The sequence below is a fragment of the Trachurus trachurus genome (assembly GCF_905171665.1).
Source record: "Trachurus trachurus genome assembly, chromosome: 10".
Taxonomy (NCBI): domain Eukaryota; kingdom Metazoa; phylum Chordata; class Actinopteri; order Carangiformes; family Carangidae; genus Trachurus; species Trachurus trachurus.
The window spans coordinates 29,486,516-29,510,818 of record NC_139894.1 but is presented as its reverse complement, the minus strand read 5'-3'; the positions used below and the strand labels follow the sequence as shown (position 1 = coordinate 29,510,818).

The window sequence follows — 24,303 nt, the reverse complement described above, 5'->3', positions numbered from 1 at the left end:
TAGCTTAGAACTGTAGTTGGAGAATGCCACCCTACAAGCCCCTGGAAGGTTTTTTTTGGCATTTCCCCTTCACATTGTCTTGGATTTTATATGTTATATCTTTTTTAACTTTTTGATATGTGAAACAAACAAACCACTAGTTTAAATGAATGGAGTTGAATTTGTATTTCTAATTATGTCAGTTTGTAATAGAAAACTCACATTGTAGGTTTTTCAAAGCTCCATGTGCAGCAGTCGGGTTAATTTGCTGTGGTTTGCCCATAACATAGCATATTTGATATGGACTATGTCACATTCTCATCTACTTTACATGTGTTTCCCCTTTACATGAAGAAGACTTGTGCTGACATTGAAATGTTATAGTGATGACAAGTTTGGCCACATGCATCTCTTTAAGTGTATGTGTGGTGGGCACAAATAAATCATGAAATCTAAATGTTGACAATTTCAGATGTACCATAGCTGTGTCCACATGGGAAGCAGAGGGAATAATAATATTAAAGCAGAAGTGAGTGATCCGGTCGTTTTCGCTAATGCTGCGTTCCAGGCAGGCTTTTGAAATCGTAAATTACAGCTTCAAGTCACAACTTACGACTTTGTAGCGTTCCAGGCAACCCACTCGTGTTTTTCCGACCTGTTTTACCGGTGAAAGTCACTATAACGGCCACTCGTAACTTCCGACCGGTGAACTCGTACCAGATCGAACTGGTACCACTTCACGGTCGGAAAAATACGAGTTTCCTTGAACGCACCATAACAGTCCTCGTCGCTACGTCACCACATTCACGGCGTTCCTTGCCTGCACACACAGCCCTGCATGCCGTTCTCTCTCCTCATTGGATAAAAACTGTAGGATACGATAAATGTTTTCTCTTCGGCTCAGAGCAGAGCAGAGGGACTGAGAGACCCGTGTTTCAGTCCAAACACTCTATGTAAGTGATTGCTGTCGGAAGATATAACTATTTGAGACTTATATTAACACAAATATATCACTCACTTCTGCTTTAAGCTCATGTTCGTGGCTCTAATACAGAAGATCAGTCTCTAAATGTTGTTCCCTGAGAATGATTGAACAACAACATATTTAAACATTGTACTCAGGGTAGGGCACTGTTGTATACCTTCTTTTTTCTTCTCTTTTTTTTTAAACGATATTTACTTAAAGCAGAAGTAAGCGATCCGGTTGTTTTGGCTAACTTCCTGTCAGTCCCCGCCCTCGTCCCTACGTCACCACATGCACGCGCATCCCTTGGCTGCACACACAGAGAGGACCGCCCCTATAGGCCGTTCTCTCTCCTCATTGGATAAAGGTTGTAGGATACAAGGAAAGTTTTCTCCTCGGCTTACAGCAGAGCAGAGTGACTGACAGACCCGTGTTTCAGACCAAACACTCTATATAAGTGATTTCTGTTGGAAGATAGAACTATTTAAGACTTATATTAACACAAACATTCAGCTTACTTCTGCTTTAATGATTAAGGCTGACAGAGAAACAACTGTATTTATCAGTAAGTGAGTAAGTATAATCCTGATTAACGATCTAGGTATAGGAACATAGGAGGCTGAAATATTTTATCTAGGTAGTTAATGACAGTGGTAAAACACAGGAAACAGCAAAAGAGATGTAGAAGAAGACTGATGGTTTTCTGTGGAGTAATATACAGAAACAATTCAGGCATTGGGAACTACAAATGGAAAAAGCAGGAAACAGGAATTATGGCATGGCAGACTTTTACAATAATGTTGTGGCTCTTTGTTCCCGCAGAACGTGCCTACCCTGGGAGTCTCTGCACTGAACTTAGCCAGTCTGCTGTGTGACCAGGTGAGCCTGGCAGGCTTCGGCTACAACCTCTCCCAGCAGGGGGCGCCATTGCACTACTACGACCACCTGCCCATGAGCGCCATGCTGCAGCAGAAAATGCACAACGTGGACAGAGAGACTGAACTCCTGAAAAGCCTCGTCAGAGAGGGAACCATCACCGACCTGACGGGGGGCATCCACTGTTCCTTCTGCCCCAGCTGACCTCACTCTGCTTCTTACCTTGTACAAACAAAGCACATCCTGTTGTGGAAAAGTAGAAGAACAATGACAAAACCAAAGGATTTACAAACATGAGAAGAAGGAAAACAGAAGAAACTGAAACTTGCCATCAAGACTGATATCTGGAATAACATTTGTACTTTTGGTCACAGTGATTCTTAAAGAACAAAGGGTGTACATACATATCATACTGCACATATCAAAGGGCATAGATATATACATAGCTCTACAGGTTTTTTTATTTTATTTTATCCAGTATCAGCTCTGCAGATGTGCGAATCTCCAAATATCCAATATGTCACAGGCATTTTAAACACCAACAGTAATGGGCGGCAGATATCACATGTGCTGAATCTGCTAAGCATGGAGATCTCACACACCTTGAAGGATTTAGGACTGATGTAGTTGGTTTGACAAAATAGTCTTATGGGTATCCTGTTATTCTCTTTCTTCCTTTTTCATCTGCAACTTGTTTATTTTGTGGTCTTCCAAAATGCCTTTGTCCACCAAATTTGAAATGTTAATTTATAAATAATTGCTTGTATTTTTAAATACATGGGATATTTATGTAATTTTTTATGTATATGTGGAGCACATTTGTCTGATTACCTTTGAATTGTTTATAAGTTTTCACGTCTTTTCGCGTCAGTTAAAGTTCTCATCAGTTCCAGTGAGATGAGTTGACTCGTGGTTTTTTTTATTAAAATGTTTAATAGTTAATGCTGCACCAGGAGAGGCTGTCAAATGTTAAAGACTAAAAACAGCAATGTACTCGGTTCAAATGTGAATTTCACACTGTTCTCAAGTGTGTTTTAAGAGTGTGTTAAAGATATAAAGTATTGAATTAAATTCACCAGTTTGTCCAACTGTAGCAGAATGAGATGCACAACCTGAACCTATATGCACGTACCGATGTGACCCTTAAGGCCAGTTGAACACACAATGTAAAACTCACTCAAACCCAAAAGTTTTCACAATGCAGTTTCTTTTTGGAACAGTCTTAATTGTTATTATGAACATGTACATACATGTACAGAAATCAATGTATACATTATTATACACTGAGAGTGATAAACTTTCATTCCAGGACTTATTTGTGTGTGTATGTATATGTTTTAAACAAGATTTAAGTTTAGAGATTACAATTTAGAAATAACATGGAACTGGGAGTAGTTTATTCTGTAAATTGAAGTCAAATGTGACGAAGAAATGTATGTGCATTAAAACGGATAGGTCGGTTCAGGATCCACGGTTAAACGTGATCATCTTTCAGTCCTGTGTCTGTCAGCAGCAGCAGCAGCGACAGGGGGAAACAGCGCATGTTTTGCAGCTTGCACAGACTCTTACCACAATGACCAGACTGAGGAGGATTGTGAAACCCAGTCAGTCAAGGTGCTGACCTACACAACTGTGGCTTTAGACTGACTGCACACAGTTGGGTGCTGTCTTGCATATTAAATCCCTTGCATATCCCTGCCGAAGTAACGATATTGTTTTCATATTGAGCCATGTGTAAATCTGGGCATTAATGCGTCTGTCAATATTAGATCAACTGGGAGTATTCACTTCCATCACACACACTATGATGCAGTCTGCCGTGCACAATGACCGGAAATCAGGCAAGTTTGTCTTCAAAGTGTCGTGTTAAAGTATCATAAAATCTTAACACCGTCAAAAGACAACCAGAAAAGACGGAAGTTGTGTTTTAGTTCAGGTTTTTCCAGAGGAAAACACTCCATTCAGCTGTCTCAATCATCTGGCACTCGCATAATGCATCATGGTAAAGTTGTGCATTATAGTGTATGCTTTTTATTTTGAAAACTCACAACCGGAAGTAGGATTGTAACAGTGCCAGTGGTGCGCGTTGTCAGCAACAAGAAGCCGGGGAGAAACTGCCGCGAACAGGTGGGGAGTTTTCAAACTAGTTTACATTGGTTTTATTTATTTCAAACCACTGAATAGGGGTTTTTATAAAGTGTGTGTTACAAAAATGTAAAAATGCAGCGTTAAAAAAAAATACGTTTCCACAGAACTCCATGTAAAGATGGCATTGTAGGCTACCTTGTAAAAAGAACATCATAATTCCCTTAACGACTTTGTCCTTTGTGGCTTTAATTTCCTGTGCAGCATGAATGAATATAATGTAGCCGGTCGTTAAAGTCTTTAACAGGGTCAGACCACTGCATCGTCTGCACTGTTTTAACCTGCTGCTGTCTTAATAGTTGACATATAATTGATACAGAGGAGACTGACGTTACGTGAACATGACTCCAGTCAATTTAAAACATCCAGTGTGTTTGTATACTTTACTTCAGAAAACTGTCTTAGACCGGGGTTGCTATTGACATTACTTTCGGTTTAGTGCCATAATGCTCCATATATAACCTTTAGGTCCAGACAGTCACTGTTTGATTATTCAACAATCAGAGGCGTTCAGTGTCCGGCATGGCGGTCGGTGAAGTTTAAAGTCTGTTAGTGAGATGTTACAGATTAACAACCAGCTCTTCGGACGCCTGCGCTCATTCATGCAGTCATTGTGTGTGCATGTGTGTATTGTTGTATGAAGATACTTAGATAAGATAATATTGATTATCTGCAGATATGCTATCACAGATCTTATAGGCTACGTAAGAGACGTCAGCAAAGTGAGCGCAGAGCGTAGGAGGAGGAAAGCTTCAGGAGTCCAGACATGGATGTATGGAGCACTGCAGGTTTTGGGGTGAAAGGTGACTTGTCTCTGATTGGCTGACATTATGAACCCACCCTACTTTCATTGGTTGGACCCCACCCTTCAACCCCCCTCCATTGAGCAGCTTTGCCCCCACCCCACCCCCTTCTCTGTCACTGTGGTGGCACTTGTAGCAGTTATGTTATAGGGGATCACGTGCTGCACAACAGCCATGCAGAAAACTGTGAGACACACATGGAGCTGGCTGGCTGGGGTGGGGGATTATATCTTGATGGACTTCATTTTCACAACAAGTCTAATGCTTTTGTGTAGTGTGTGTTCCCACAATCCATTGCTGGTGTAGAAGCTTCCTTGACCTTCAGTGTGGAGCAGGTCAACCAGTTCGTGGGGGTGTACATACATGCAGGGGCTTAACGTAGAGCTGCTGAGTCCGCCCACCCAAGGGTTAGTCCTCCTGACATCCATAAACTGCAACTCAAAGGGACCCTTTGTCTCTATAGAGTTAGCCTTTTATTTGATTATTCTAGTGTGATCCCAGGGAAAGAAGAAGTTCATCTTTAAAAAAAACATCTCAATGCATTGACATATAACAATTTATATAACAATAGTGTCAGCCTTTTATTTGCTTATTCTCATGTGGTCTTATGGAAGAAAGAAATATTCAGCTTTTTAAAAAGATCCCAATGCATATAACAGTGTTATACCATCAGTAATAACAATACAATCATCACAATATTTGACCACTATTATAGGCTATTGGCAAGAATCTGGCAGTAGGATAAGGATACATGTCCTGAAGGGGGTGGGGGGTGGGGTGGGATATCATTTTGAGATAAAGCAAGGCTTTATACTATGATTTTTATTTTTATGAAAAACTCTCATAGTATAAAGAACACACAAAGAATAAAGGTTACTTTCATGCATTCAGAGTCAGGGCAGTTTGACCTGTAAATAGTAAATAATAGTACTATTTTTAATGCAGTCTGAATACTTCTTATGTACCGGCAAGTACATAAGTATTATCACATAATTATACTTGATAGTAATTATACTTGTATCAAGTATATTATCAAGTACTATTATAAGTAATTAATAAACACTTTATCTTTCTCACACACACTTAATTATTGCACATGATGAGTTGTCAGTCTTTGGTGTGTGTGTGTGTGTGTGTGTGTGTGTGTGTGTGTGTGTGTGTGTGTGTGTGTGTGTGTGTGTGTGTGTGTGTGTGTGTGTGTGTGTGTGTGTGTGTGTGTGTTTGTGGTTCACTGAGTGTAGCCTATGTGTGTTGGAATCACATCTAGGAAGACGATGAATTTTGGGATTATTGTGATGGAAGTATGGCCATTAGAGGAAAAATTTGTGGTCACAAAGAGGCGCACATGTGCACAACAGCACAAAGAGGCTTCAGCTGTCTGCAGCTGTCCTGCGTCCACCGCAGCTTCAGATTGCTGTTTTGGACTGACTGTACTTTCAGAAACTCTCAAACCAGCTGAACATTAAAGCAACATTGCGGAGTTTATCGGCCTTAAAATAATGTATTCAGACTCATTGCAATTATGGTAGAAAAATGGTTAATAGGATAAATGGTGCTGCCGCTGCAGCCTGAGCCGGGTCACGTCGGCTGAAACTGCACAATGTAACTTCCCTGTGTGGGTAGGAACACTCTACTTAGGTTTGTTGTATCTCAGTTAATATATGAGAATATAACACACATATTTAGGAAAATGTACCATGATAGTCTAGTATGAACTGATACTATAGGTATCAGTTCATACTAGACTATCATGGACTTGGAGGATATCGTAAAACAGTAGCATTTTATTTTTTATTGTGCGTCGGTAATGCATGTTACTGAATAATTATTTTCAATTAGGCTAATCAATCTGTTGCAATGGTTACGAGGCACCCAGGGTCTTCAGTCTCTTGGTGTCCTGGGTTCATTTTCTCCTTTTTGTCTTATTGATAATCCATCCTGGTAGAAGATAAGTGCAACAGGACATTTAATTGCATTTCTCGCTTCTCTCTCTCTCTCTCTCTCTGTCTCTCACTCTGCTGATTGTGTTACAGTGATCTATCAATGACCGTTTGAGTTGAGATGATTTAACAGGAAATAGGAAGTAGCTGTGTATCTGTGTTTACATCCACATGTGTTAATGGACACACGTCTGATATACTTCACATCTTAACGCAGTGATAATGTATTCTGTGCAATCAGTCGAAAAAGCAATCAGTTTGAAATTCTACATTAAGATACAGGAAACTTTATAGATTTTTAACAATTGAAGCACTTAATGAATAGACTCTCTATACTCTGTGAAAGGCACAATATCACAACTTGGTGAGTCAACAAAACAGCTTCCTCGTCTAATCATCTCCACTGACCACACAGGGGTCAGAGGTCAGTGGGAGAAAGGTGAAGCAACGGAGCAACTGCTTTAGCCTGGTTTCCTTTGCAAGGCTCTTGGTCAGAGAACTTACACTCTCATTCATTTATAACAGAGACACTGACACTGAGAGGTTGTGTTGCATATAAGGGGCTGGGAATCATCAGAGGCCCTGTGATATGATATTATCACCATACTTGTGTCTCAATACGATATAAAAAATATTGCAATATGCTGTGATTTATTAGCCTTTTTCGACTGCAAACGATGTCTTAAAATAAAAACTTTGTTAACATCTGATTTTTCCAATAAAGTGAGTCCAAGCAAATTTCCGTCAGTACAATTTCATGATATATTTTACATAGCAGAGTACATAATATTTCATTGAAAACAATTACATATGGAAGAAATTAACTGAGTAGTAATCCTCCTTGTAGGTTGTACAGTGTGGGAATAAAGGTTGAATTTAATTAATAGCAACGCTACGGAGGCTAATGGAATTTCTTGGTTTCCCTCATCAAACTCTTCAAATACACAATCCAACAACTCCAAAACACTCTCATCGACAAGTTGTGACCTGCACATTCACCACGCTATGAGATAATAATGTAACATCACGAGACAGAGTTGTTTTCGAGGCAAATGCAGAGACTGGTTGCCGAAAAAACAGACCGACTGGAACACGTGCCAACGATTTTGCATGAATTTACGACAAAAACAACGCTGTCCCGTAACGTTCTGTTATTATCTCATAGCATCGTGAATGTGCAGGTCACAACTTGTCCACCAGAGTGTTTTGGAGTTGTTAGATTTCTATGGATATTCTCATTCATCCAGGTCATCGTTCTTTTCTGGGCAAATTGAATCGTAGGCAACTGGACTTGTATTTGTCTGGGAAGACATTTCGCCTCTTAGTGCGGACAAGTGAGACTTGTTGCGTACGAACTGATGAACCCCTTGGAGGCGAAACGTCTTCCCAGACAAATACAAGTCCAGTTGCCTACGATTCAATTTGCCCAGAAAAGAGTTGTTGGATTGTGTATTTGATGATTTTGATGAGGGAAGCCAAGAAATCCCATTAGCCTCCGTAGCGTAGCTCTGAGCAGCTCGCGGCTCTGCTCCGCTGTTCTAAAAATAGCTTGCACTGACAATTACTAAAGGTAACAAACCTACTCCTAAGACTATAGAGATTATGGCAATGGGCCAATTTGCCAAAATGTTGAACTATCCCTTTATGATAAACTTCTTAGTTCCAGTCAGATTGATACTTAATACAATACACATATCTATCAATACAATATTGCAATGCAAAATATCACAATACTATGCTGTATGGATTTTTCCCCCACCCCTAGTTACATGTGGTTGTTTTGAGCTGTAAAGGACGAGGCTACAGTATATGTGTAAACGAATGAGCAATCAGAAATCTCCCAAACCCCTAACGATGTGCTCCCCAGGCTCCAACCTTATAGCTTATTGATCTCGTCCATGGATAAGTTCATTGATTGCCTCAAAGACTTGAGATGTAAACAATCAGACTGGCCGTCTTGCCACAATTAGCCAATCAGAGCCCTGCCTGGAGCCAGTCTGACCTTTGATTGGTAGATTAGCTGAGGTTACACATCACCTTGTAACTGAATCTGTGTGTGTGTGTGTGTGTGTGTTCTGTGCTAGTGGTATATCAGCGTGTCCTCCTCGGGAGAGCGGAGCAGAGTGTGTGTCGGTTGCTGTAGTTGCAGTAAACACAGTGTTACTGTTGTTATCGGATGCTGAGCCGCTGAGGGAAAAGCTACTGTCTCACCTGGCTGTTCTCTGTCGCAGGTGAGTGATGAAGAAATTTAATAGGAACGACTTCTGTGTTGTGCTTCAAGAATGTGGCATGAAACCATGTCGTTGTGTAGTAGTCTGTCAGTCTCGTACAGGTTTGTCCAGCTTGCAGGTTGGCACTGCTCATCATCCTCAGGAACTTATTGTGATTCACGTTGCGGTATGTCAGCGATGATGTGTTCAATCGAACATCAGACTGTGTTCATTCTTCCTAATCCTCCAAGAACATTTGCCTTGGAGTCAGTGAGCAAACTGGTTTGTGAAAGTCGTGAAGTTCAAATACATTACATGAAAATCCACACCCATGAGTTGTTTTGGAGCATGTTGTATTTAAGGTAGAGATGTATTGGTACCAATTATTCCTCACCAATACCAACGTAAGCCCTGGAACTAGTTGATTAGCCAGTAACTGGTACACAAACACATGTGTTATGATTGTTGTCATTGCTCTATGGAATAGAGACAACACATCCTCCACTAATGCCCATCCTAAAGGCATGCACTGATTCAATTCCGATTCACAAGGTCCCGATTTGATTCGATATTGATTAATTTTTAGAGATTATGTCAGTGTTACAGTAATACCAATTTTGCCTGGGAATGAGGGAGATTTTCATAGAACTAATGCTGCAAATTGTACAAAGATGGAAGTCTCTAACCCGGTGCATTACTGAAAATATTAATATATAGAAGTTGCATACAGTGCAACTCAATACAAGTACTGCAGTCAATGTGTACATTTCAACAGTGAATGAATGGACACAACTGTGACTGTGTGAGACTAACAAACAGAAATGACATACATTACAAAGATTGATCTAAGGATTTTACAAATCGATGTCGGATCTTTCAAATGAAGATCGATATGAATCGGAAAATTGTTTTTTTTAAAACATGCCCTATTGCCAATAGATACTGTATTTTAAACAGACATCTCCAGTATTAGTGTGTGTTTCGGGAACAGTCAGTTAACATCCACTATACATTATATTTCTATGATGTGGCAATGACAGAAACAGCGTGGTCCTTCAGTGTTGTGTGTTTCTTCTACTCTGCTCTCAGCATGATTGAATTCCTCAAGACTTACATAAAAGTGAATTGTAATGCTCAGTGACAAAATAAGACCACATGTATACAACATGGTCTCCATGTGGTCGGTGTAGTGTCTCAGTGTGTTTCTCTCACCTGGGACTTGGGGTCATGGCCCTCATCCAAGGTTCACACAGAGGTGGAGCTGTCCCTGTTCTCACCTCAGACTCTGTTTCTAATCTGTTTATTCTTCAACAGCTCCTCTAATCAGTCACCTCACCTGGGTGTGTGTGTGTGTGTGTGTGTGTGTTACATCTCGGCGAACCTTATTCCCCACCTGTTCAACACAAACAAACTCACACACCATGGGAACCTTACACTTGACACCTGCTAGACACGTCCATAGAGAATCTGTTAAATATATGACATATGAGCTAATTATACTGCAATGTGAGACATAGCTGAACAAGTTCCCCTACAATTAAGTTTCTAACAGCAGTACATAGCACCTGAGGTGTAGATATCCAGCTATGTTTCCCCTTAAATGAAAGTCTGATTAAATAACTTATGTATTGATGTAATTTGGTTAAACTGATTTCTTTGCGTCTTTATCTGGGTTGCCATTCAATGTCAAGTCAATAACGAGTCTGGTTTATTCTTCTATTTGAGTCACAGTTGCTTATTTACAATGCCAAGATGCTAAATGCTTTTCATTTTTGAAAAGAGAGCAAATATTGACCACAGCAGGTGTTTTATTTCAGTCTAATGCTTTTGTGAATACTGCTTTCATCAAGGTGTCAAATGTTATAAGCTCTGTTTACATGTGGTAGAAATGTAGGACTTTGTAACATTAAAGTTTAACTTAAAGGGATAGTTCAACATTTGGTGTCTGGAATGTAGTTCCGGCTACGCATTTGCCGCAAAAAACAACTTTGTCTCGTAATGTTATATTATTATTTCATAGCAGATTATGCACCGATAATTAAAGTAATTAAAGGTAATGAACCTACTCCTATGAATAGAGGGATTATGGCGATATAGGCAAATTTGCCAAAATGTTGAACTATCCCTTTAAACAAAATAAGTCATGTGCTTGGTGGTTAAAAGTAACAAACCTCCCCCCAAAAAAACTGTGGACTGAAAATACTTGAAACTGTAAGTGAACTAATGAATGATCTGTCCTCTGTCGTCCCTCCAGGCTGTCTCCTGGCTCACGTCCCTCCACACACTCCTTCCTATAACACACACTCAGGACATTCACCTCACCTCAGGGCCTGCAGTGCATACTCATATTATAACACACACCCGACAGCGACCACTCCAGCGTGACACACACACACACAGGTCCTCTCTCCACACACACCTTCTGCCTCATCAGCAGCACCATGCTGAGCCAAGAGTTCTTTCAGAAGCTGAGGTTGCCAGATCTGGAGGATGTCAGCCAGTACATAAGGGGTGCCTCTACCCCCATGTTGGTTAGCATGGGGGCAGTTGCTGTGGCAACAACCTACTACCTGGCAACACGACCCAAGGCGCTCCCATCAGCCTTCGACCTCCGTCTGCAGTCCGTTGAAGTTCCGGTGAGTTGTAAACTGTTAGATTTTAAATTGTTAAACTGTTATTGATATTGTGTTGTAGCCAGAATTGATACTGGATTGTTGCATTGATGCATTTCTTTCCTTTCTTTTTCTTTTGCCTTTATTCATTCAGGGAGGGCCAATATGAGCAAGCTCTCTTTTCCAATGATGCCCTGTTGACATAAAATCCATCAATACAATACAATGTACAAGCAAAGTGTAAACATTAAGCAGTAATCAAAAAAACATCCTGTATGTTATAAGATATGATTCCAACATTGTTTTATACTTAAAATAGGAGAGGAGGTGGAACAACTTTACAGCTTGATTTAACAACATAAGGCACAACTGTAACCTGAGGTGTTAGGCCCTTTATATGTCTCTGAAAAAAGAAAATAGTTAAAGAGATAACACAAGTACCTGCCACCCTGAACAGACAGAAACTGCTTGCAAACTACAACAAGATTGTACAATACCAATAAGACTTCACACTGCAGCACTACCTGGTATTAATAATTTACCTCCAACTGTAGGACAGGCCCCCATTTTGTCACAGTCATTGCCTGGGTGGCTACAAACAGGCAAATCACACAGGATGTAAAGCATGATAGCTAATATTTGTCTTGCAAATGAGGTAAATGTAACATAGTGAATTAATCTGTTCTATAAAAAGTGTGTTAAGATAATGACGCCATTCAGGTCAGATGGCTGGTTCCATCTAAACCTTTAAAGGTCCTATGTTAAGTGAAATGTCCATGTGTTTTTTTGTTATAAAGTAGGTCCAGGTTCTTCATTAAAATTGCCAAAGTGTTCAAGTGCTCAGTAGTGTATTCAGAAAATGAGCCTATAAAGCATCAGGACTTTTTTTTTTTTTTACTTTGTGATGTCATAACATGGTAGTCACCAAGACCCGCCCTCTTGGATTCACCATCCAACACTTGCAGGATTTGGTGACTCTGAGTGAAATCTACTCTATTTTATGAGATCCCCCAGAAAACAGTCAGCCAATCAGAAGAGAGGCTCTGGGTGTTCTCTCTTCTGATTGGTTTCCACAGACCTGTTGTTATTAGAGCTCCAAGGAGGTGCCTGAGAGAGAACTACACTTTTTTTGCCACTTAAATCAACAAATATATCTTATTATTACATTACATTACATTCATCCTCATTTCAATCAAGGTTTTTCATTCAGACTGTGATTGTATGTAGATACCCAAGCAGAGGATGAGAGACTGAGTCTGATGTTGAAGCCCCTCACTGTTGGATGAACTGTGGCTTTCTTAACCCTGACTTGATTCTTCTACCAGGGTGGAGATTTGGCGCGCAGATCAGCTCTTCAGAGGGGAGATGGTCACATGACACATATATTCGATGACGGCAGGACCATGTATGAGTTCTTCCTCAGAGGCGCCCGAGTCTCCAGTAAGTCACAAATGATATGACGTGATCATAAAACTAAACACTAAACCTCAGCCTCTCCAGTCAGATTGTTGCCTTTACAATAAACACTGTAGTTTTAGTTCTTCATGTGTGATCAGATGTTTTAAGATATGAACACAGCTATTTCCCATGTTTTTCACGCTGTCCTCTGTCACTTTTCCATCTCGCAGATAATGGTCCCTGTCTGGGCTCCAGGAAACCAAACCAGCCTTACGAGTGGTTGTCCTACAGAGAGGTGAGACTCAATAATAGAGCTATAAGTTGCAGAAAACACAGGCAGTAGCAGCAAGATATAACCTCCATGGGCTGTATTTACATTTGAATTGTGTTTGTAGCTTATTTAAGTGTTTCCTCTTGCAGTGAGATAGTAATTAGTAGTGCCACTCAGTTTGTGAGAGCAGTTTTCCTCCTTAACCCATGAGGATCTGCCATCCTTGGACACTACACATGTATGAAACAAAGCCTGCGTTGCAAACCAGAGGTGTGAAGTTTCAAAGACATTTACGAGGCACAGTTGAGCAAAAATGTAGGATCCAGTGTCCAGGAATGTGACACATGTTAAACGTCGGGTTATCTCGTCCTGTGCACCACAACAGAACAGCACAGTGATGCTGACCACCACATCACTCGTCAATAACTTTTAATATGTGATAGAAACAGTACGTATGATTGTTTATAATTCAAACAATAAATCCTTTGTGTGTGTGTGTGTGTGTGATTAAGATTAAGATTAAGATTCCTTTATTTGTCCCACAGTGGGGAAATTTACATTTGTGCAGCAGCAGCAACAAATAGCAACAGGATAAGAGAGAAAAACAGAATAAAACAAAAGGAATAAAAAACATCTTTGTTTGTGTTAGGTAATGGAGCGAACAGAGAATCTGGGCTCAGCATTTCTTCACAAAGGACACTCCAAGACCACCGACCCCTACATTGGCATCTTCTCTCAGAACAGACCTGAGGTACAGACAGACGGATGTACATACACATACACACAAGCTTGAAAGTGAATGAAAGAATGAATTTTATTTTTGAACATGTATAAAAAAAAAGTATGTAACTATTTGTACATACAAAAGAAAGAAAAAGAAAATAAATAAAAATAGGGCCAAGACATAACAAAACACCACACATTGTTCAAAAAAGGAGTGGGAAGAAGTACAAAACTTTTTTTTAATTTCCCACCCTTTTTTAACTATTCTTCAGTTTGTAACTACACAGACATCCTTATAACTACATAATACATCTATATAAATATACCATATACACTTCATAAATATCTATATAAATATATAATTACAGAAATAAAAATATACTACATACATTCATTTTGACCTACTGTATAATCACACAATCACATCATTACTGACATGGACCTGGAGGTAATTACATTATCTCACCACATAAGTACACTTAGAGTTTGTTTATCTGCATATCAATGTTTTGTCTTGTATTACTAATGTTATGTATGTGTTATAAATGTGTGTGTGTGTGTGGTTCTAGTGGACCATGAGTGAGCTGGCGTGTTACACCTACTCTCTGGTGTCAGTGCCTCTGTACGACACACTGGGAACAGAGGCCATCGGCTACATCATAGACAAAGGTAAAAACCACAGCAACCACAACCTGAACGCATTCACTGTGTTAGTGCTGGTGGGCTTCTGCTGCTGCTGCTGACCTGACCTGGTCCGCATGCGTCTGTCTGTTCTTCCTGCAGCTTCCATCTCCACCGTAGTGTGTGACGTGGTGGACAAAGTCAACCTGGTGCTCGACTGTGTCCAGGACAGGAAGCACTCAGTGAAGACCATTGTTCTGATGGAGACCCCTGATGCTGAGCTGGTCAGCAGAGGTCAACAGGCTGGTATCCACATCCTCAGCCTGCAGGAGATGGAGGTCAGCCCCCACCACCACCACCACCCTTTGTCTTTGTAATCAGTGCTTTACTCTTTGTGGTATTCAGGGTTTTTTTTTGTGTTGGTATGTTTACATGGAAATATTCTGTATTGATGTTTTTTCTCTTTAATTATTTAGTTTTAACTAAAGTGTGTCCAAGCAAATTTCCGTCGGTAGAATTTCAATATTTAACAAAGAAGAATACATAATATTTCTTTGAAAACTGGTGTAGCTAGTTATTGAACGGCCCTGTATCGTGTCATGGGTAGGCTGTGGAAACAAAGGTTGAATTTAATTTCTACAAACTGTCACAACATTACTATTTATCGCACTGCGGAGAATTTGCTTGGACACACTTTATAAATTTTGTTAAAGGTTGAATATGGAGCGTGAACAGAAAAACACCACCTATTGACCAGAGATAGGAGTTACAACAACAGAAAAATAATTCCTGCAGTCGGTTGCCAGACCCATTGCTAGGGACGTTGCTCTGATCAGAGTAGCACAGAGAAGAACTATGCAGGGTATTTAAACAGCTTTAGACTAATTGTGATGTTAGATAAATGACTTGAGAGTGGAGGCTCGCTTCCACATCGTGCGTGAAAACCAAACCTGCTGATCAGAGCCTCTGACCCGGGCGGTGTCACAGACAGTGGCTCTGGTCACAGGCTCAGCTCGTCTCGGTCTCTGTGGCACCGCGAGTCCACGACACAAACACGCCCCGTAACATGTAATCTGTTGGTCATGACAGATAAGACTACAGAAATACACACAACATAACAACATGTATGTGATAACCCATTGATCCACCGATTGGCTTTGCTGGAAACAAATGCACACGACCGGGAGGAGGGTTAGGAAAACAGCGGAGAAGTGGGCCACAATGTTAATTAATTAATTCAGAATGCATATAATTTTTTCTGGAAAAGCAATACTTTTATTCTGCACCCCTCCAAACACACTGTGGACGTATTATTTTTGAAAAAATATAGCTTTTAATACGCATTCTCCATTATTCAACCTTTAAAGGGACAACGATGAGTTTTGGAAAAGCGAAGCATTTTCACACTACATGTATGAGCCTCCGCGCGCACCGTGAAATTATTTGACCGGCGCAAGACAGACTCATGTTTTCATTCATCAAGAATTAAAGTCAGAGGTTCAAAGACGATCACATACCGTCGTAGTTCCGACCATAAACGGCGATTCAGCGGCGTTATTTTCATGACTCGCCACGAAACCGAAAGTAAAGAAACATTTCCACCACCACTAATAATAACAAAATAACGATAGAAACAAAACGATATATTTATCGAAAATGGGCCCATTAACAAGTGTGGGTAGCGGAGATTCATCCACATTAACGTGAGACTTTTAAATAACCAAATAGAAACTCCTCGTTGTCCCTTTAACTCCTTTTTTTTTTTTTTTGCTTTTGTGTGCTTTTGTGTGCACTCTTTCTGTGTTTTCTTGCTCTGTTGTCATTTTCTCTTGTTTTGTCTGTGGTTTTTCCTCATGTTCAGTCATTTCATTCATTCATCCCATCCCAATTGATTTTTCCTAATGAGCCTTTCTTGTTCTGCAGGCTATCGGGAAGGCCAACCATCAACAACCAGTGGTAAGTAAACACTGACCTCTCACCAGTCAGTATATAAAAAACCATGTTGAGCGTTACACGACACCGTTTGACTGTTGACCTCGTCCACCAGCCTCCACAGCCTGAGGACATGGCGGTCATCTGCTTCACCAGCGGAACGACAGGTGTGAGACACGCACTGAAACATTTCCATCAGTGTCTGAAATTAGACTCTGTGTATGCTTTTCCCTTAAACAGTGTGCATAATGTGTGTGTGTGTGTGTCTTTCAGGAAACCCAAAGGGAGCCATGTTGACACATGGGAATATTGTGTCCAACTGCTCAGCCTTTATCAAGATGACAGAGGTGAGGGGCTGATGTAGTGAAACTAAAATCTTCAGCATCTGTAGCAGAAGAAGCTAAAAGCAGTTCATCCTCAAGGAGGTTCTTTTCTCTGTCTCCTCCTCTCCAACTCTACCTGGCTGCTCTCTTCCTTTTTTATATACTTATGCTTTACTTATATTTTATTTTTGTATGGGCGAGACACTACAGACAAAAACACTGTTTTTTCATGCACTGATCAATTTTGAGATTTTTGGCTATTTTTCTTCATGTATTCTTTCAGAAAAGTCAAACAAAATCATTTTGTCTCTTTTGTTGGTAGATTTCTCCTAAATTCACCAAAAGTTAACAGCTACTACTACTACTTAGTCGGAAATTTCAAAAAGATACAACGTTCATGTCCCTCCCCCAACCTTTACAGGCTGTAGGTGGAGCCAGAGGAGTTGGAGTTGTTCCTAAATTACCCATTTCATGTAAAACCATCAGAATATAGTGACAGTTCCAGCAAATATGACTGAATAACTGTTGCCAACAAGAAGATGTGAACTCTTCCCTCTGCTCTCCAGTCTTACCTTCAGACCAGCTCAGAGGATGTCATGCTGTCTTTTCTGCCTCTGGCCCACATGTTTGAGCGAGTGGTGGAGGTACAAACGTTAACACTGACGCCTTTCTCTCCCTGTCTGTCTTGTCCGTCCCTGTGTGTATGTTTACCTGTGTATCCATCTGTGCCATGGATGTGTGCGTGTGTTGTAGATTTCATGTCATTTTAGTCCCAGTGACGTCCATATATCCTTCCTACCCTTGGCTCATATGTTTGAGAGAGTAGTACAGGTATGTTCCCATAGTTTCCCTTCCTCTCCCTTTGTTAAAGGGATAGTTCAACATTTTGCAAATTGGCCCATTGCCATAATCCCTATAGTTTTTGTTACCTTTAATTGTCGGTGCGAGCTATTTTTGGAACGACGGAGCAGAGCCGCAAGCTGCTCAGAGCTACGCTACGGAGGCTAATGGGATTTCTTGGTTTCCCTCATCAAACTCATCAAATACACAATCCAACAACTCCAAAACGCTCTCGTGGACAACAGAATGTTACGAGATGGAGTTGTTTTCGAGGTAAATGATGCGCGTTTCCGTCGGGGGCAGTTTTTCGACAAGCAGTCTCTGCATTTGCCTCGAAAACAATTCCATCTTGTAACGTTTCATTATTATCTCATAGCGTGGTGAATATGCAGGTCACAACTGGTCCACGAAAGCGTTTTGGAGTTGTTGGATTGTGTATTTGATGAGTTTGATGAGGGAAACCAAGAAATCCCATGAGCCTCCGTAGCGTAGCTCTGAGCAGCTCGCAGCTCTGCTCTGCCGTTCTAAAAATAGCTTGCACCGACAATTGAAGGTAACGAACCTACTGCTATGACTATAGGGATTATGGCAATGGGCCAATTTGCCAAAATGTTGAACTATCCCTTTATAGATACCCCTGTATGGTGTCAGCCTATTTTCAATGACTCCGTCTTAACTTCTCCCTTCTCCATCTTCCTCGGACAGGGAGTGATGATCGTGAACGGAGCCAGGATTGGCTTCTTCCAGGGAGACATCCGTCGACTGTCAGACGACCTGCTCACACTAAAACCTACGGTGTTCCCCGTGGTGCCCAGACTCCTCAACAGAATGTACGATAAGGTTGGTCACACACTGCTGACTCTCTGACACTCACTGTACTGCTCATGTTGACATTTTCAACTAAACATCTCTGCAGCACTTTACTGAACCTCCTTTTTTTTGCACCAGTGCAGCACAGACCATAAGGCTGATGATGATACTGTTCCTTAAGATAAAGGTGTGTGTGTGTGTGTGTGTGTGTGTGTGTGTGTGTGTGTGTGTGTGTGTGTGTGTGTGTGTAGATCTTTGGGCAGGCCAACACCTCTCTGAAGCGCTGGGTGCTGGGCTTTGCCTACAGGAGGAAGGAGGTCGAGATGCAGAAAGGCATCGTCAGGAGAGACAGTATTTGGGACCGACTCATCTTCAAGAAAGTCCAGGTACTGAGAAATTGCAAAGGTCCAATTCCTCCAAATCAGGTGCTGTGTGTCCAGGAATGATAGAATTTATGAAGTTAATTTGAATTAAATTGTTTTGCACAGTGTGAAAATAAAAGGCTTTTTAATCAAAAACTGAGCTGGTACACTGACTTCTAGGTGGTTCTTAGTAAACAGTGTTGGACAGTAACACATTTTTTGTGTGCATTACTATAATTGGTTTCCTTTTTTAAGTAATGCATTGTTATATTTCTAAAATAGTATTTACATTATAGTTACAAAGCGGCAGTAACTATACATTACCATTGCCGGTCCTTTCCTAGAAATTGTTCTTTTTTTCTTTTTTTTGGAGGGAATGGAGTAACCAGTAATGTAACCAATTACTTTTTAAATAAAGTAATCAAAACATAAACATGATTACTTTTAGAAGGATTGATTAGTAATCTAATTACTTTTCCAGAATAACTTGCCTAATGGAAAAAGCTGGAAAAAGCTGAAAAATGACTGAGCACACAAATCTGCCATCTGGACTTTTAAAGTGACTTCATGTGATCTGTTAAAAAGAGGAAAAGCCTTGAGAATCTAGGAGACAACGCAGATTCTGCTTTGATTGTACTATAAGAATTTATTTGAATAAGAGTGGATGTTTCTGTCCCGTGCTGAAAGTTTTTGGATGGCTGTGTTTCGTAGTGGTGGGAAAAATGTGGTAAAATGCTTCGCTGTGAGTCTAAAACAGAGGCTTTTCAAGCTGTTGGCCATGTGAAGATTGAGTGCTGTTGTCATGTATTGTAGTTTGGGGTTGAACATAGTATCTGGTGGTTTACACAGTCGTGTGCTGCCCTCTACAGGCCAGCCTCGGAGGCCGCGTCCGTCTCATGATAACAGGAGCTGCTCCCATCTCCCCCACCGTTCTCACTTTCCTCAGAGCTGCAGTTGGCTGTCAGGTAACACACACACACACACACACACACACACACACACACACACACACACACACACACACACAGGTTCACTTCAGCCTTTGTTTCATCATCACTCCTCTGCCATAATCCTCTGTTTGTAGCAGCAGTGATGATGATAATGACCCCAGCTTGTTCTCTGTCCCAGTTCTATGAAGGCTATGGACAGACAGAGTGTACTGCTGGGTGCACCATGACCGTGCCTGGTGACTGGAGCGCAGGTATGTTAGATAGATAGGATGGATTGACTCATTTAGTTTAGTTTAGTTTTGTTTAGTTACCGTGGACAATCCCAATTAATTAACTGTAGTGATAACATTATAAAGGGCAGCCCGATGACAATGGGCACTCTAAAAAAAAAAAACACGTTACAGCATAGTAATTAAAACATAGAGTTAAGAACAAGATAGATCAATAAATATAAAAGAAAACAATAAAACAGCAGTGCAGTCATGCAGACATAGCACATATAAGCAAAACATACAAAAGCAGCACATACTATATAATCACACACAACACATACAGTACAATCACATGCAGGGATGCAGACAGACATCACGTATCTGGCAGCATCCATGATCATGATGCAAATAACACACAGTCATATGCCAGTGTGTGCAGGTGTAATTGTCAACAAACCATGTTTTTTAACTTGGCGGTAAAAGTGGAGTATGTATGTGTATCTAATGGGTGGGAAGTGAGTTCAGAAACAGAAAATGATAACTGACCTAATGTGCTTTTCCTGAATGGGGATTGATAAAAGTCACCACGTACGGTGCTTCTAGTGATCTGACCAGTATTATAGTTTTGTTTATTTAGTTTAATACAGGACAGTGTATCAATCAATACCATTGATTAATTGTATAAAACAACGAAAAGATGTTTGTACCAGGTTTAGCTTCGGCAGCTAATTTCCATCTGTAGTCCCAACATAAATTTCACAAATACAGATCACAGTAAAATACAGGAGGAGCTTGGAACATACAGTAGGACGACGTAGGTGAACACATGGACAGCATAGAGGCAGTACACACACGAGTTTCACAGGTGGTCATATGGACAACATAGAGACAATGCTGATAATACAGACATACATATCTTCATCTAAAATGGAGAAACACACAAAACACTAGACATGTACATGATTGAAGTGCTAGTTTACTCGGATAAGGTGCTTGTTTTCTTATTTGAGTTAGATAAAGTGCAGAGTGCTCACAGCAGAAAGATGAGTAAAAAGAATAATGATAGTAATATAAATATTAGCAATTATGAAAATGTAAAAAAAAAAAGAAAAGAAAAAAAGAATGACATAGTTTATATAGCTGAGAAGCCAACAGTGGAAGACCAAATACCAACGATGGTCAATTCGAGATTTCAGAAATAATTACGTACCGGCCATGGTAGTGTGACAGGTTACAGAGAAAAGTTATTGTATGGTGGTTTATGAATGAATTAAGTGGAGGAGGAGCTAAACTATGCAGGATTTTAAAGAGCAGACAGATGTTCCTATATTTTATTACATCTTCCCAACTCAGAAGCTTGTGTTTGCGTAGGATGGTACAATGGTGCGAGCTGTTGGGTTTCAATGTCAATGTTTTAAGTTAAAACTCAACTTCATGTCCAGGTCACGTCGGAGCTCCGCTGCCCTGTAACCTGATTAAACTGGTGGATGTGCCTGAGATGAACTACCTGGCTGTGAACGGAGAGGGAGAGGTGAAACACCGTCTCGGCATCGCAGAGACACAGTCAGTCTTGTATATATTTGTGTGTTATTATTATTCATAAATGTGTGTGTGTTGGTTTTATAGGTGTGTGTGAAGGGCAGTAACGTGTTCAAGGGCTATCTGAAAGACCCAGAGAAGACGGCAGAGGCTATTGATGCAGATGGATGGGTTCACACTGGGGACATTGGAAAATGGCTTCCAGTAAGTTCATGTCTGTGGAGTTTTTTTCTTTTTTGTTTATTTTCAGACTGACATCAAGTCTGTATGTATGTGTGTTACAGAACGGCACGCTGAAGATCGTGGACAGGAAGAAGCACATCTTTAAGCTGGCTCAGGGAGAGTATATCGCCCCCGAAAAGATAGAAAACGTCTACATCAGGAGTGATGCGGTGGCGCAGGTGTTTGTGCACGGAGACAGCCTGCAGGTAGGTGGAGCAGGAGGAGGAAGCTGTTGAACTGCCACTGCTCTCTGATCTCTTCAGTTGAACTTCTCCTGGAGGGATCGGGGCATCGTTCAACAGGTTTTTACTAGGGCTGGGACGATATGCTTTTCTCCCGATTCGATTCTTCTATGATTTTTTGGATGGCGATTCGATTTAAATTGCGATTCTACGATATTGCTGATTCTCTTGATATTTAGTCTGCATTTTTAACATTTATCTGCACACAAATACTGTAGAAGCTTATAAATTAACATACTCCATTATAAAGTGAACTTAAACCCTTTTCAAAACCTGTACTCTCTGTATGTAAAAAAGGCTAACAAATGCACATTGCACAATATAAAAAAAAAAAAAATCGTCAAAAAGGATATCGCGATATTTATGTGAATCGATTTTTTCTCCCACCCCTAGTTTTTACCTACCCTTGGTAATACAGAGTCTTCTATACATTGTGTTTGTCTCCAGGCGTGTCTGGTGGCGGTGGTGGTCCCTGACCCCGACTTCCTGTCTGGCTGGACCAAGAGAACTCTGGGACTGGACGGCAGCTACCAGGAGCTATGTAGCAAAGCGGTAATTGCATATACAGTTTGATCGTTTGATCGATTTACCTGTATACAGTACTTAGTTTCCTGCGCCCGCACTGTGAATCCATTTCCTTGTCAAAGAATACAGTTACTAGATTTCCAGTAAATGGCCAAAACAATAACCCACTAATTTCATTTTATAAATGTGTTCATCATTTTTCCTGCAGTATACAAAGTTACAAATGTAGAATACTTTTTTTTTATCCAGTGATGCACTCACACACTTAATGCAACAAAATATCTCTGATTGTATTTTACTTGGTACTTGGCATAAATGTTTGAATTTGGTGTGCTCATAAACACAGTTTTGAAAGTCATTCAGGGAGCATGCAGAGAAGTTATAACTGAACAGATAAAGTAAAAGATGATTGGTTGGTGGTCGCGGTATAAATGAAGATTTAACCAAAACTCTGGAAAAATGACACCAAGCTTGAACTTGCAATTCCAGCTTGACTATGTAGTGATTGGTGAAAATCTACTTCTATGTAGTTTTGAAATGAATTCAGAAGATGGCAGGTTGTGATGTCAGGTGAACTTGTACAGTAAGATTCAAATTTAATATATGAAAACTCAGACACGAATGCCACTTATTTACAGTGAAGGCTGGTGCACATTTAAATGCGGCAGTTTTTTTAGGTGTAGATCACAGTGTCGTAATGTGCAGTTTGAATAACAAATGTATAACTTATTTCTACAGCTCATATATTTATTGCATGTTAATTGACTGAACTTTTTTTCTCGTTTTTTTCCGTCTTTCCAGGAAGTCAAAGCAGCCATCTTGGAAGACATGTTGCGACTGGGTAAAGGAGGAAGCCTCAAGTCCTTTGAGCAGGTAAAACACTGGCTTTTTGCTTGGAGTTGGCTTTTCCTCACATCACTGCTCTGTAGACTTTGTGGCAGTTTTGCAAAAAAAAGAAAAAAAAATCCCATGACACATGAGATGCTGTTTTTCTGAGAGTGAAATATTATTATTCTCTGTAACACAAACCGCCAACGTCTGTGTCCTTCAGGTGAGAGCCATCTACATCCACACCGAGATGTTCTCCATTGAGAACGGTCTGCTCACTCCAACAATGAAGGCCAAGAGGAACGAAATAAGGCAACACTTCAGACCGCAGATCGAAGAGCTGTATGCTGGGATCAAGATGTAAAAGAAGAGCGGAGGGGCAAAATGCAAGGACAGTTAGAGGTCCACCACCAAAGGTGTTTTACATGAAGAGAAAAGGGAACATGCACAGAGAGTAGAAGCTAGAGCACATACTGAGAAACAAATGAAGAGAGAATCATGAAATCATTTAGTCATCATGCCTATTAACACTAGAAACAACAGGAACAAGAAGTTACGTAGCTTTTAGTGGCTCTTGATTCAGAGCATTTAAAATCAAATCAAATGATGCGTAGGATGGCACAAAACCAATGAGGTTGCAGAGTCCAATTTCTGTTTCAAGTGAATGTGTTCATTGATGAAATAGTTATGTCAAGGAGTCCAAATTATGTGGTAATGTGTTGATTGTAATCAGCTATTTTACTATATTATCTACAAGAAGGGCATTTTAAAAGGCACACAGTTGTCTGTAGAAGCACAAGTACTGTATCTGCAATTCACACGCATACTCACTCAGTTTTTGATTGTAAGGATGAAGAGGGAAAAGTCAGACAACTGAAATGGGTTCACTGTCAGCCATATTGTCAGCTTTTGTAACCCAAACATACTCACACATGGCAATGTGTGAGTGTTCAGTCTCTGAGTTTTTTTTTTTTGT

The 24,303-nt window shown here is 40.4% G+C and overlaps 2 protein-coding genes across 3 annotated transcripts in view; both read left to right on the top strand.

Moving 5' to 3' along the window:
• Window positions 1–3,022, top strand: part of st3gal5 (ST3 beta-galactoside alpha-2,3-sialyltransferase 5) — a 29,213-nt gene extending 26,191 nt beyond the window's left edge. Inside the window, exons 8-9 of one of the 2 annotated variants that reach the window (XR_014595690.1) lie at window positions 1,766–2,667; window positions 2,707–3,022. Coding sequence is in view for 1 of the 2 variants with exons in the window: in XM_083980558.1 (XP_083836684.1) it covers window positions 1,766–2,023 (258 nt within the window). In the remaining variant the exon portion in view is untranslated. Of the gene's footprint in view, window positions 1–1,765 lie in introns of both variants that reach the window. The other variant, XM_083980558.1, reaches the window with a different exon arrangement.
• Window positions 3,023–11,358: 8,336 nt separating this feature from the next.
• Window positions 11,359–23,691, top strand: LOC310992491 (long-chain-fatty-acid--CoA ligase 1-like; the record flags this gene model as incomplete). Its single annotated transcript, XM_083980556.1, has 20 exons — window positions 11,359–11,553; window positions 12,855–12,969; window positions 13,158–13,222; window positions 13,848–13,949; window positions 14,491–14,590; window positions 14,705–14,880; window positions 16,466–16,498; window positions 16,590–16,641; window positions 16,748–16,821; window positions 17,364–17,441; window positions 18,343–18,477; window positions 18,699–18,833; window positions 19,679–19,774; window positions 19,938–20,010; window positions 21,414–21,502; window positions 21,598–21,714; window positions 21,795–21,938; window positions 22,422–22,526; window positions 23,301–23,372; window positions 23,551–23,691. The coding sequence occupies 20 exons, from the start codon at window positions 11,359–11,361 to the stop codon at window positions 23,689–23,691; spliced, it is 2,097 nt and encodes a 698-aa protein (XP_083836682.1).
• Between the last annotated feature and the right edge of the window lie 612 nt (window positions 23,692–24,303).